The 14,193-nt window shown below is 37.1% G+C and overlaps 1 protein-coding gene across 2 annotated transcripts in view; it reads right to left on the bottom strand.

Annotated features, from left to right (window-relative positions):
- CLIC4 (CLIC family member 4) overlaps positions 1-14,193 on the bottom strand; it is a 60,608-nt gene that overhangs the window by 22,409 nt on the left and 24,006 nt on the right. For both annotated transcript variants that reach the window (XM_090268807.1, XM_090268808.1), the window contains exon 2: positions 11,202-11,311. In XM_090268807.1, coding sequence (XP_090124933.1) covers positions 11,202-11,311 — 110 coding nt within the window. The remainder of the gene's footprint in view (positions 1-11,201; positions 11,312-14,193) is intronic.

Below are 14,193 nucleotides of genomic sequence, written 5' to 3'. Positions count from 1 at the left end.
TCGGTATGTTTAAAGTTGTCCCAGAGGTTCCAATGTTTCTTCTTTTTGTTCTAGTTGAATGTTTATTCCTTATGTTCCAATTCGTTGATTTGAATCTCAGCTTCATCCCCTCCACTGTTGGTTCCCTGTAGATTTTTCTTTATTTCAGTTAGTGTAACTTCGCTTCTTCCTGGGTCTTTTTTATTTTGTTGCCATACTTGCTGAGTTCTTTGAGCATCCTAATCAACAGTGTTTTGAACTCTGCATCTCATAGTTTTGTTATTTCTGTTTCATTTAGTTCTGTTTCTGGGGTTTTGTTCTGTTCTTTCATTTGAGCCATATTTCTGTGCCTCCACAATTTGGCAGCCTCCCTGTGTTTGTTTCTGTGTACACGTATTAGGTAGAGCTGCTTTGACTCCCTTAGTAGTGCAGCCTATTGCAGAAAAGGCACCTGTAAATCATGCAGAGCGGAGCCTTAGGTAATCACCAGGCCAGGGCCACTCGCCTCACTGCTTTGAGGCTATGCGAGGAGAGGGCTTGGAGAGCGGACAATGCCACTGCCTGGCTGCTGGAGGTTTGCCTGGAACTTGCCCTATGAGACTGGCGCCCTTCCAGCTGTCGCCCTGGGGCTGAATCCCGGGGGGCGAGGGGGGGGGATTCTGCATACATTTTAAGTCCATGTGGGCCCTCTGAATGAAGTCTCCTGAAAATCCAGCAGTTTCTTCTGCCACCCAACCCCCACTGCTTTTTAAAACTAGAAGTTATGGGGATTTATCTTCCTGGCGCTGGAACCCTGGGCTGTGTGGTCTGGCCTGGGCCTGGGATCCTTCACTCTCAAGGTTTCCCTCCCAATTTTTATCCATCACACATGAACATGGGACCGCCCATTCCTCTGCCACCGCCTATCTGCCTGACTCTGTTTCTCTACCCCTCCTACACACGTCAATGACTGTGGCTTCTTTAAATCCTTGGTTGTCGGACTTCCATACACATCGATTTTCTGACAGTTCTGGGTATTATCTGTTTTGAGGTCTAGTTGTAATTTTTTCTGTGGTTCCATGAAGTGAAGTGTTTATCTACATCTCAATCTTGACTCGAAGTTTCAGCTTTAATTTCTAATATAGTAAATTCAACAGATATATCCTATGTAACTGAAAGCTCTTTGACAGCCTCAATAATTTAAGAGAATAAAGGGGTCCTGGGACCAAAAAGTTCATTTACAGGAAACATGAGGGATTAGAGGACAAAGTTAAATGATACCACAAGGAAACAATCAGATAAATCCAGAATTTGGGACTACAGTTCATCTGATGGATTTCTACCAGTTGATGGTATAGGGGAGTGGAGCCACAAATGGGAGTTTGGAAGGCAATATCGTAGATTAAGAAAAGTTTAAGAGACATAACCAAACATATGAGAATTTGTATGGATCCTTACTTGAACAAACCAGCGAACAATAAAGATATTTTGGAGATAACCAAGGAAATCAAATTATACACTAAAACTTAGACATAACAGTATTGTGGTTATGTAAGAAAATGTCTGTATTGTTTGGAGACATACACTAAAGTAAGTAGGGGAGAAATGACATAATTTCCAGGATTTGCTTTAAAATCAATAAATTTCAGGAAAAGGAAGAAGTCACGGTGGAGGAGAAGAAAAGGAAAAAACCAAATGGGCAAAAATCTTGATAACTGAATTGAGGTTATGGGGAAGTTTATTCTATTCTTGTGTATGTTTAAAAACTTTCACAATTATAAAGATTAACTTTAAAAAAGCATTATGATCATATTTTGAGAACTTTTCCCCCTCCTATTAAGCCCTCCTTTCTTCCTTCCTTACCACAACTGCACAGAATTTGGATAGAATAAAGGACATCTGTAAGTGTACCATGAAGGTGAAATACTTTGTCATTAAAGAGAATTTTTTAAATAGACGGTACCCTAAAATCTATGCTCAGTCCAGCTTATCAATTTCCCTCAGTCTTATTCATTTCATTCTCTCCATTTCACTTTCTTTTCCTCCTCATTTCCCTGTCCATCCCATCCCTGTCCCTCAATTTAGGTTTAAAAAGTGTCTCATCTTTCCATGACATTATTATCAAAGATACAAAGATTTAATTATTCTCTTATTCCATATTTTCTAACTCAGAGCCTCCCTTTACCTACAGTCTTTCTCCTTCCCAAGGCAAAAAAAAATAAGACGTTTTCTATGAACTTCTGTAAGAACTTAAGGTCCAGAAAGGAGTTTTAAAAGTCAAAATCTGATTTGATTTTCAACTCTGATTCTTTTACTGAGCATTCTTTAGTCTGACAAGGTAAAAAAAAGTCAGCACAAAATGATCTGGATACATGAAACCTAAGTAAGTCTTCCAGATGCATATCTATTTAAATAGGTCCACCTACAGATTCCAATAACCTTTTTAAGTACTCAACTCCAAACAAGAACTAATCCTTTTCTATTATTAATTTCATCAGTTTATTTTAGGTCTTCCTTTTCTGTCATCATCCTGACCACCTGTTCTTTGATCATTACAGGGTCTAGGATATCCAAGACCACAGTCATGTTTATTCTTCAAGTTACCCACTTATATTCGCATTTTATCCCACTTATAATTTACTGCCTCCTCAACTCAGGAAGAGTCCAGAAACCCTGACCATTTAGGGGTTTGTATCTCTATTTTCAAATCTTAACATTTTAAAGGTAAAAAAAAAAAAAAAAAGGTACCACAAGGATAAGAAAAAGAACAGTATCTCATCAAAGCAATGAGGTGTAATAAAATTTGTATAAAATACACAAGACAAAGAGAACATACACATCTCCCACGAATGATGCCAGGGATAATTCTGCATGTTCTTTAATCTTGTCATATACAAATTGTGATCATCTAGAAAAGATGTTTCGTATTCCAAAGTCATAAAACATATCCATCAACATTTTATGCCCAACATATGGTCCATTATTAAATGTCTAAGGGTAAAGTAATGGCATATGTCTGTGTTTTTTACAATTATTTTTTTCATGAATGGGGGTATAGGATAAAGAGGAAGAAAGAGTTATGGGGTGATGGTAGCAAAATAACTAAACTATTACTTTTTTTAATATTAAGCATTCTTTTGTGTTGGGGTTTATTGCGATATATGTACATAATACTGATTATTACTTAAGTGACATCATATAGTCTTTTGAACATTAAACTCAGCACATGCATTCTTTTTTTTTTTTTTTAATTTTATTTCTTTCTTTTTAGAGAGAGGGGAAATAAAAGAGACAAAGAGAGGGAGGAACATTGATCGGTTGTCTCTCACACATCCCCAACCGAAGACCTGGCCTGCAACCTAGGCATGTGCCCTGGTTGGGAATCGAACTGGTGACCTTTCAGTTCACAACCTGGCACACAATCCACTAAGCCACACCAAACAGGGCATCTATTACTTCTATAATAAATTATGACAGCTTTTAAGCTCTCCAAACAAAAATATTTATTAGTGGACAAATAAAATTAGCATGGTAGAGAAGAAAAAAAACAAAGATTAAATTTTAAAAATCTGATTAAAATGTCAAATTTGATAGTTCTGCCATTCACCAGCTAAATGACTAAGTCAATCACAACCTCTCTGGGTCTGGATTTCCTCATCTGTACTATGGAACTAAGACCTGCTTTGCCTGTAAAGATCAAATACTGCATGTGAAAGCGAACTAAACAGAAGTATGCAAATGAAAGTCATTATAGCTTTCAGTATCACATTAACAAAGCATTTTGCAGATGAGGTTGATAGTTTTAAACTGAGTCTGATGGTTCAAAACTGATTATTTAGCATTAACTGATTGGTCATAAGAGACCTGATTAATATAGAGGCATGTAAGTGAAGTGAAATCAAGCATATGATGACTAATTTTCCATTAATGTTAGTGACTAGTGAACAGTCCATCTTGTTTCTGCTAAAAGGCTACATAGATTTTTAAGAAACAAAAGTGATGAAACATTTTTCCAGAATTAACTGTTAAGATGAAGGACAATCATGGTAGGCCCTTACTCCAAGCAAAAATAGGGTTGAGAAGAAATTTTAATGACTCTAAATGGATTAGTAGACTTCAAATAAATGGACAAGTTGTAAGCACTGAGGTGACTCAGAAGGTATATCAAGTCATCAAGCCAACAGAATCCAAGATTCTTCAACTTCTAGCTCTCACCTGGCACTCTGAGGTCTCAAGTGTTTTGTTTGACCCACAAAGGCTCATTTTACGGATGGTTTACACAAACTTAACATTTCAGGAACTCAGTGTGAAATAAATGAAAATAAACTGATCAGCAATGGTTAAAAAATTTAAGACATCTTTGTATTATATCAAGCAATGCCTTCAATATTCAACAATTCAATCAAACTCATTCAAATGTTTCCCTGAGCAATAGGTATCTAGAAAAAGCAAAGTACGTACACAGAATCCATGCCTTGATATAAGAGCATGAGCATACTTAAATGTTTTGGAGTTTTTTATTTTTAACATTACTTATCAAAGTAGTCCTTTTTTTTAATAGTAGCTTTTTAGATGAAAAATATATTCTGTTCTCTCCCACTTTGTTTCCAGCAGAAGAAAAGGAAATAAAGAGAAACAAACTAACAACAAACAGAGAAGGAAAGAAAGAAATGAAAAAGAGGAACCTTATAGGAGCTAATACTTTAAGCAACATAAGTGGCTTAACTTCAATTAAAATTTAATTCGATACACTTGCAGCAATTGGCTGGCATCAAGCTGGTGGCTCAGTTCCAGCTGCTTAGTATAAAAGGAGTACAGCATATCCATGGCACACTGAAGCCAATTCTTAAAGACGACCTGTCTGGCCCTGGCCAGTGTGGCTCAGCGGATTGAGTGCCAGCCTGTGAACCTACAGGTCACTGGTTCCATTCCCTGGTCACAGCATGTGCCTGGGTTTAGGGCAGGATCCCCCTTTGAGGGTGTGTGGGAGGCAAATGATCAATGTCTCTCTCCCTCTCTTTCTCCCTCCCTTCCCCTTTCTCTGAAAATAAATAAATAAAATATTAGAAAAAAAGACCTGTCTGTAACTAGCTGGCTCATTAAATGGGAAAAAAAAAAATACTATGTAGAATTTCCACTTCCTTTTTGAAGGCCTTGACTTTTAAGGCATAACATCAATTCACACAAATCAAGAGAATATTGGACACTATACAGTAGAGCAGATAAGTTTAAAAAAAGTAACACCACAAATCCTTTGTTTCGATTTATTCCTATTAATTATTCTTCACTAGATTTGCTATATTCTAATACTAAAGTCACCAACTGAATCAGTGAATTGTGGAGTCACCAAAACATATACCAGATCCTAGTTACTAAGTATTTGTCTATTTGTACCAGTTCAACCAGTTAAAGGATTTTATTTATTTTGATTCAATGTGGTATATTACTAATCTTTGTTTACTTTAATGTCAATTTGTGGAGTAATTGTTTTAAACAAAATAGTTTTGTTTTAAATACAGTTTTTATAATTCTTAACAGATTTTATTAAAAACAGTTTATAGCCCTGGCTGGTGTGGCTCAGTGGATGGGTGCCAGCCTGTGAACCAAAGGGTCATTGGTTCAATTCCCAGTCAGGGCACAGGCCTGGGTTGCAGACCAGGTCCCCAGTTGGGGGTGAGCGTGAGGCAACCACACATTGATGTTTCTCTTCCTCTCTTTCTCCCTCTCTTCCCCTTTCTCTAAAAATAAATAAATAAAATATATTTTTTAAAAGTTTATAAATACGGTCTATACTAATAATAGGTTTTTAAAATATTCACAAAAATTTATCTTTGAAATTATCTTGAAAAAGAACACAAAGACATGTGGCAGCAAAGTTGTCCCCCTCTGGCTATATGTGTCTGTCTCTCTGTATTTCTTTCACACAAACACACATGCATGCGTGGAGTATACATATGATTCAGAATGCATTCACAAGACATATATCTTGAATTGTTAGAACTGTTCTAACAGGGCTTCAAGTGACTCAAGTTAAATTTCCAAGAGGGAAGAATGGCGTTTCTATTGTACTTTTCCTGACTGGCCAGCAGCAGGAAATGGATGACCTCTCTAAAAGGCTGGCCTGTTCCATTCCGTTTAGTTTCTCGTATGTCTCATTCACACGGTTGTTTCTGAGATCTACCTGCAAATCAAACCGACCTCTCAACTCGTGAAGGCTATTTTCAGAAGAGTGGAAACACGGAGTCATGACAATGAAAGCAAACTATCTGAAAAATCTATTTGGGAATCAGATTTTGTTCTGAGTTTCTAACTGCCTTTTAAGATAGGCAGAAATATCAATTTTATCATTTCATTGTAACATCTTAAACTATAACAAAATTGTTAAAGGGTAAAACTACTGTAATCTTCTAAAACTTTATGCCATTATTATGAAACTTACCTGTGGGTCTGACTCACCCAATATGTTACCATTGGTATGCTGACATTTGAAACAAAAAACAATCAGTTGTCATAGTGCAAAGAAGGAGATAGTTTCAGTGTTTAAGGTGGGAATGAGAAAACGGAAACATACCTTTCCCAGACTTTAAAAAAAGTGGTCTCCAATTTACTTTTTTTCTAAGAATACCATGGAGCAGGGGGAGGAAGGGTGGATTTTATTCACTGGTAATACAGCAGATAGCACGGTTTTTACAAAAAAAATTAATTTTTTACAGTTATCGTTTCTACTCTCATTTCTCAAAACCAGAGGTTTATCCCAGCGAGTATGTGACAAAATATGGCTATACTCAGCTACATCCAAGTCAGTATTTCAGTTCCTCTTTCTCTCTCTTTCTCTCCTTGTTCTCGTACTTTTCTTCTTTCTCTTCCTTGCCTACTCGCAGGCTTATCTCTGTTCTAAAACTGCTGGTCTCTGATTTAGGAACTTCTGGGCATAATGAAGACAGTAGAAATCTTCAAATAAAGATCTTCATCACTGCCAGGAACCTATCAGCCAGAAAAGCCCTATAATACCAGTATGATTAAAAAAAAAAAAAGAAAGAAAAAGATTCTATTCAGTACCAGGTCTGAAGTGATTTGATAAGAATAGTAAAAAGTACCCTGAACAGTGTTCAGCACATAACAGACACTGAAAATGTTAGTTAATTTTTCCCTTCCTCTTCTGGCCAAGATGGAGGTAAAGGCAGACATGCTTTGCCTCCTTCCAAAACCATAAGGATTACATCTACATCAAAACAAAAACAACCAGAACTACCAAAAGATCAAACTGCATGGAAGTCCAACAAAGATATAAAGAAGTAACACTCATCCAGACAGGTAGGAGGGGCGGAATGGACGCTATATTAAGTGAAATGAAGAAAAATCCACATGAAACCAATGTTGAAGGGAAGAAAGCTGGGGTTCAAATCAACAATTTGGAACATAAGGAAGAAATAAAGAGTCAACCAGTACAGAACGAAGAAACAAGAATTGAAAAAAATGAGAGGCTTAGGAACCTCCAAGACAACTTTGAACGTACGAACATCTGAATCATAGGGGCACCAGAAGGAGAAGAGGAAGAGCAAGAAACTGAAAACTTATGTGAAAAAAATTAGAAAAACTTCCCTAATTTGGCAAAGGAAATAGACATTCAAGTCCAGGAAGCACACAGAGTCCCAAACAAGCTGGACCCAAAGAGGACCACACCAAGACACATCATAATTAAAATGCCAAAGGTTAAAGAGAGAATCTTAAAAGCATGAAGAGAAAAGAAGAGTTACCTACAAAGGAGTTCCCAAGAAGTATTCAAAGTGATGAAAAGCAAGGACCTACAACCAAGATTATTCTATCCAGCAAAGCTATCATTTAGAGTGGAAGGGCAGAGAAAGTGATTCTCAGACAAGGTAAAGGAGTTCATCATCAGGCCCCTTATTATATGAAATGTTAAAGGGGCACACTTAAGAAAAAGAAGATCAAAACTATGATCAGTAAAATGACAACTCATAACTATCAACAAATGAATCCTAAAAAAAAAAACCTAAGCAAACAACTAGAAAAGGAACAGAACCACAAGTATGGAGATCATCTGAAGGGTTGTCAGCGGGGAAAGGGGTGGGGGAGAAGTGGGGAGAAGGTGCAGGGATCAAGAAGCATAACTAGTAGGTACAAAATAAATGAGGACGTTAAGAATAGTACAGGAAATGGAGAAGCCAAAGAACTTACATGCACAACTCATGGACATGAACTAAGGGAGGGAGGGATTGCTGGAGGAAGGGAGGTACCGGCCAGAGGGGCAAAGGGGAAAAAACTGGGGCAACTGTAATAGCATAGTCAATAAAATATACTTTAAAAAATGTTTTTCCCTTCCTTTTTTCTGAATTTAAAAATGAGATCCCTGACCTCCAGATGAGGCAGCTTGCCCATGGTCCCAGGGCTCTCTCCAAACAGAACAAGGTCTCTACCGCTAATACTTTCTACTATGCATGGTTGCTCCCCTTGGATGACATGTGATAACGTGTTTAAATATGCACCCCAAATTTTAATATTTTCCTTATATTTATCTGAAGCTTTTGTTAAAATGGTGATTGTTGATATCAAACCCTAATTCTTTTGAAGCCTAGGCAGTTTTTTAAATCTAAGAGTTCTATAATGCAGTTGTAGCATGAACAGAAAATTAGGTTTAGAAATGAGTCCCACTAAAGCGTAAGGCAACACTGGCAGGCAAGCAATGGGAGATTGTTCCAAGTTTCACAGGGGCACATGAATACCACCAGCACAGTCATTAACACCACTGCAATTCAAAGAGAATGTGTCACTCGGTGCCAGGAATGGCTTGTGTTTTACGGATGAAATGTCATGTAACGATAATTTTTTCAGAGCATAGAGTAAGCTCCTAAACAGCTCTCAGGAGAGTTCTATTGCTCACCACCGGTTTCTAACATGATCAGTACTTTTCACTGAGGAATTAAGCAGTTATCTGGAAAAGCAGGAAAATAAGCATGATAGGCATTTTCTCCTATGATGAAAGGTACTCTTCACTACAGGACATTTTGTTCATCTGTGACGACTTTATTTTACACTTTTTGAGCTACTGTTCACTTTCTCCGGGGACCGTCTCTTTGAAATCTAACTAAAGACTGAAAGTGAGTAAAATCATTGAAAAAGATTGGAAAGATAAAGACCAAACCTAAATACAATGATATCTGTGAAAAGGAAGTTGATGACTAGGGGTGGATGGGACTCATGATCATGTACTGCTTGTGTGCTTTTAACTGTCCTTAAAAATAATTTTTAAAACAATTTTATTTATTTATTTTTAGACAGATGGGAAGGGAAGAAGAAAGGGAGAGAAACATCGATGTGTGAGAGATACATGACCGATTACCTGTCGCACACCCCAACCAGGGACCTGGCCCACAACCCAGGCATGTGTCCTGACTGGGAATCCAACTAGCGACCCTTTGGTTCACAGGCTGGCACTCAATCCACTGAGCCTCACCAGCCAGGGCAAGAATCATTTTTAAATATACTGTAGACCTAAGATTTCCAGAGAAAACTAAAAACTATAGGCTCCCATATTAGTGTTCTCTGTTGATTTTACACAAAGCCCTAGGAAATAAACATACATTTTCTTTGAGTAGTAGTATTTATTTTCTAATAGGAGGCTCTGGATCTTTCTTTGTACAATACTTCCCCTGTGTCACTTTTGAAATGTAGGGTACATTACGCTTCAACATATACAAATGCTCAAATATCAATCAATTTACAGGAATAATGCTTTAAAAAGTTTGCAAAAGTGAAACCGATTATGTGTTAACTTCTTTTTCTGAACTAGATGATCATCGTTTATGGGACTAAAACTGGTATGTTCCAAAATCAAGCACTGTATTGAGCTGTTCAAAGAATTTTTGGAAGCATGGCAGTCAACTCACTCGCTCCAACCCAAAAATGGACTAGGAGAGACCATGTATTTTAAGACACAGCAAGGGCGTGTGCCTGGCGGCATGGTTTATTTTTAGGAGTTATATTGGGAAACTTCCTTTGTGAATGCATGTAAGAAAAAACAGTAATCAATGGGTACTACATGAATTATTTCATTCTTGTAACAGCTCTGTCTGATATGAGGGACGTACGTCTTTGAAAGAGCCTGTAGTTTTAATGCTTACTGTCCCCAAAGGCTTATCTCCACATTCATACACATAACTAATGGGGTTCCTGGAAGACTTCATGGCTTATTTTTAATAAATAAATTCTAAGTCTGCAAAATTTCAAATAAGTGCAGCAGCAGTAAGTAAGAAACAAATTGTAAGGTCCCAGGGAACACTAACCTAAAACTGAAAATAAGATTACAACTCTCACAGGACTCTCACTCTGTGCTGCCCAGAGGGCTAACATACAGAAATTCTGCCATCCATCAAGCCAATGTTTTTTTTTCTTAAATATAGTTCATGCCTGCTATGCTTAAGAAAAGCAGCAGCAAATTACATTGTGGCATTTTTGTCAAGAGAAATACATTTCCGCTACTGAATCTTAGATTTTCCGTTGGTATAACTGCTTTTCACTCTTGATGTAAACCTTTTCTTTTTTCAAGTATGACTGTTCTTCACCTTAGGGGACATAGAAGCTCCTGAATAAGAAGAGCTTGCTACTTATCAGGGCTCCTCTCAACACTCTCCACTGTGGTCCATGGCAAGGAAGGCAAAAACAGCTCTTCAACTAGCGAGATCAATCACAGCCATGGATAATCGCCCTTATGTTACAATTATATTTAACCAAACATGATTAAAAGTGTATTATTAAAAAATTCCTCTTTCCTGAAAAACAGATGACATAAAATAGACCAAGCAATATCTGTCTTCCTAAAACCCCATTCATGTCTTTAAGGATCCAGATTATATAGGTCACGTGTTTAGGAGACTTGAGACCAAGATACCTTAGAAAGACCTTCATAGGGCCATGTTTATACTAGAAAGTCAAAAATTTCTCTGCATCCACACTAAAACTTAGCTCCCGGTGCTGCTCTTGAAATTTAAGGTAAACATACAGGAAGTTCCTAAAAGACTGAGTGGCCACATGCAATTAACTGACATTGTGAGTTACCATTATACTTAATACAAGTTAAATCTGTCCATACTCAGTTGAACTTTACAATATATTTTCTTTTGAGAACATATGCAAACAAAGTGAAGGATGGCGAGAGGATCGAACTGAAAACAATAAGGTAAATACTCAACTTAAGTTGACCCCTAACTGCAACCAAGTCTTACCTTTTCAGGTCAACAGTTGTGACACTAAATACAACTCCTTTGAGCCAAAGAATCATGAAGAGCCTCTGGGAAAAGGGGCAGTTTCCTATGCTTTCACCATCACTGCCAGCCTGGGAAAAGAAATAAACATTAAAAAACAAGGTCAAAGTGATGATATTCAAAATAATAGACTTTTTTCTGAATTTTAATCAAGGGTACAGGAAGACAGGAAAAGTTGCACTGTAGAAGAAAGAGTGAAAATTCATGTCTTTATTATTTTGTTCTTTCATTTGCCTCATTTTCTTTTTAAAAATGGCCAATATAGCCCTAGTTGAGTTGCTCAGTTGGTTGGAGCATTGTCCCACAGACCAAAAGATTGTAGGTTTGGTTCCTGGTCAGGGCACATACCTAGGTTGCAAGTTCAATCCTCAGTCAGAGCACATACAGGAGGCAACTGATCAATATTTCTCTCTGACATAGTTAAGAAATTTCTCTCCCTCTCTCTTTTCCCTTCCCCTTTCTCTCAAATCAATAAACATATCCTCAGGTGAGGATTTAAAAAATAATAATAATAATAATAAAAATGGCCAGTCTTGTATAGCAATGTCCAAGAGAAGTTTCTGCAATGATACAAATTATCTATATTACCAATGTCCAATATGGTAATCATTTGTGGCATATGGCTAGGTAGTATTTGAAGTGTGGCTAGTTCAACTTAAATAAATTTTTAAAATTTTATTCACTTTTAATGAATTCAATGTTAAATAGTTACATTTGGCTAATGGCTATCATATAAGATAGCAGAGGTCTAATCAAGTCTTAGGGGATACATATACCCTCCCCCCAGGGCAAAGACAAAGGCTATCATGGGTTTCATAAAATGTAAATCATTTCTTGTTCTATGAGATAATATTCTTTATAGGACAACATAAAAAGGGAAACTTGTAGGTGTGGTTGTCCACGAAGTTAAAATAATTGCCAGCCTCCCCCAACTCTAAAAAACAGTCATTAAAAAAAATTACATATCCTATTTTACACATTCCTTCAGGGAGAAAGAAAATAACATAGCTTAATAATAAGCTATTTGTAATCCACTTAATGAATACAGCAGTTGACTTCCCCGAGTTCAACAATGAGGTAAAATTTTCCCAAAAGTCACAGTGGAACAAATCTTTAATTTCATCATGTATGCCCCGAGTTTAAAAAGGAGGGAGGAGGGGAAGGGATATGGGGGCTGGGGGAGCCAGCAGCTGGAAGAGAACATACTGACACTTGCTAAGGCCCAACACAGCCCTCTGGGCCTCACCATGAAGTCTGTGAAGAAAGCCAGAAATAACTTTCAACAAGTCATTCAAAGATGCTGGTAAAAGAACTGTTTATTATCCTAAAGGAACTCCGAAAAAGCTCAGAAGCCATTTCAGTAAAATGCCATATCCAGTTAAGTCATTAATTCCTAACTAATGTGAAATGGGGGATGGGCAAAAAACAAAGTTACCTGGTTACACATAATATAACCAGCAAAACACATGGGCATAAAGGATCCCAGAACCCTACCCTAATCAGACAGCATGGGATAGTTACAACTGAGCTTGAGGGGGGAAAAAAATGATCTTTCTTTATCAGAAACAAAACATACACAGAATTATAGCCGGATGAATTTTATTAATTTCTAATACTGCAACTTAAACAAAATTTATTTCCTAAAGAAGTCCTAGTTCTTGAACTTTAGTGTAAGAATACCTAAAGAAACCACTTTAAAATGAAGATTTATGGAACTTACATCCAGAGATTCTAATTCAGAAGAATTCCTGGGTGAGGCCCAGGAATCACATTTGGTTAGAGGCACCTAAGGAGACTGCAAAGTTAGGCCTCTGCTGGACACACTGAGAAGCCCTGGTGTGAGAAGGCTCAGACGATACTTCTTCAGAGCATAAGTCAGTTCCTAGGACTAAGTCATCCTGCTATTAACAAACTGATACTCCAAGTTGCTTTTTTGAAGATGTCCGCCATCCACACACATGGAACTGATAATATACAAGTGAGTGTATTACAGATAAGAAAAAGTTAACATGTTACTTTTCTATGTAGCTTGACGATTAATATTTTCACACAAGGTTGTGGCGGCTTTAGATACCCAGATTTTATTATCATTGTTTTGCATTATTCCCCTCCCAGTTTTAACATGCTTAGCAGCAGAAGTATAAATACAACAAGGATACCAAATTTGAGACTTACTGAAAAACAAGTAAGTTTAGTAGACAAAGAACAAGTCTGACTCAAAGTGTTCATCCTTTTCCATTTACTTAATCTGTAAAATTAACTATCCCCAAACTGCCTGTCATAGAACTGTTAAAATAATTACATTGGTAAAGAAGATGTAATAAAGATGTTACATGTAGGCACTGAAAAACACATTATGAAAAGCAACAGGCCAGAAAAAAACTATATCATAATGTCCTGCGGTGGTCTACAGCGTGAACTATAGAGTAGGACAGAAGGATCTGAGTACGTCCCCTCCTCCTGAAGACCTGGTCAGGAGACAAATGCTTCTTTGCTTTCACCTCCCTTCTGTCTATAATTGTCTAAAAAATTTTACCAATTCTGTTACAGGTGTATCAATCATAAGCCATTACACCTCATTATCCTTATAAACTACTTTCCTTTATGCACTCAAAAATAAAAGCATGCATAATCTTCAAGACCGAACTGAAAAAGTGCCTTTTTATCAACTACTCCAAAAACTCACAAAAATTCAAATAAATTTGGACATACAAGCCTTTCCAAAGTTTTAACAGAATTAGAAAATTGAGAGCTACCAGACAGATGATGTTTTTGTAAAGTACAGTGAAGCTGGGAAACTCTGGACTTCTGGGTGTCACAAGTCAAAAACTTCCTCCTTTAGTTCATGTTGTACCAATAAAATTCCATTTCAACATTTCAATAAAATCTTTTTCAAGTTAAAAGATAAAAATTGCTCTCTTCAGTATGCTCTACACTGAATAAAACCTATTGT

Source organism: Furipterus horrens, unplaced genomic scaffold (assembly GCF_987537825.1).
Source record: "Furipterus horrens unplaced genomic scaffold, mFurHor1.1.pri manual_scaffold_3, whole genome shotgun sequence".
NCBI lineage: Eukaryota > Metazoa > Chordata > Mammalia > Chiroptera > Furipteridae > Furipterus > Furipterus horrens.
This window is presented reverse-complemented; position numbering and strand designations above follow the sequence as displayed.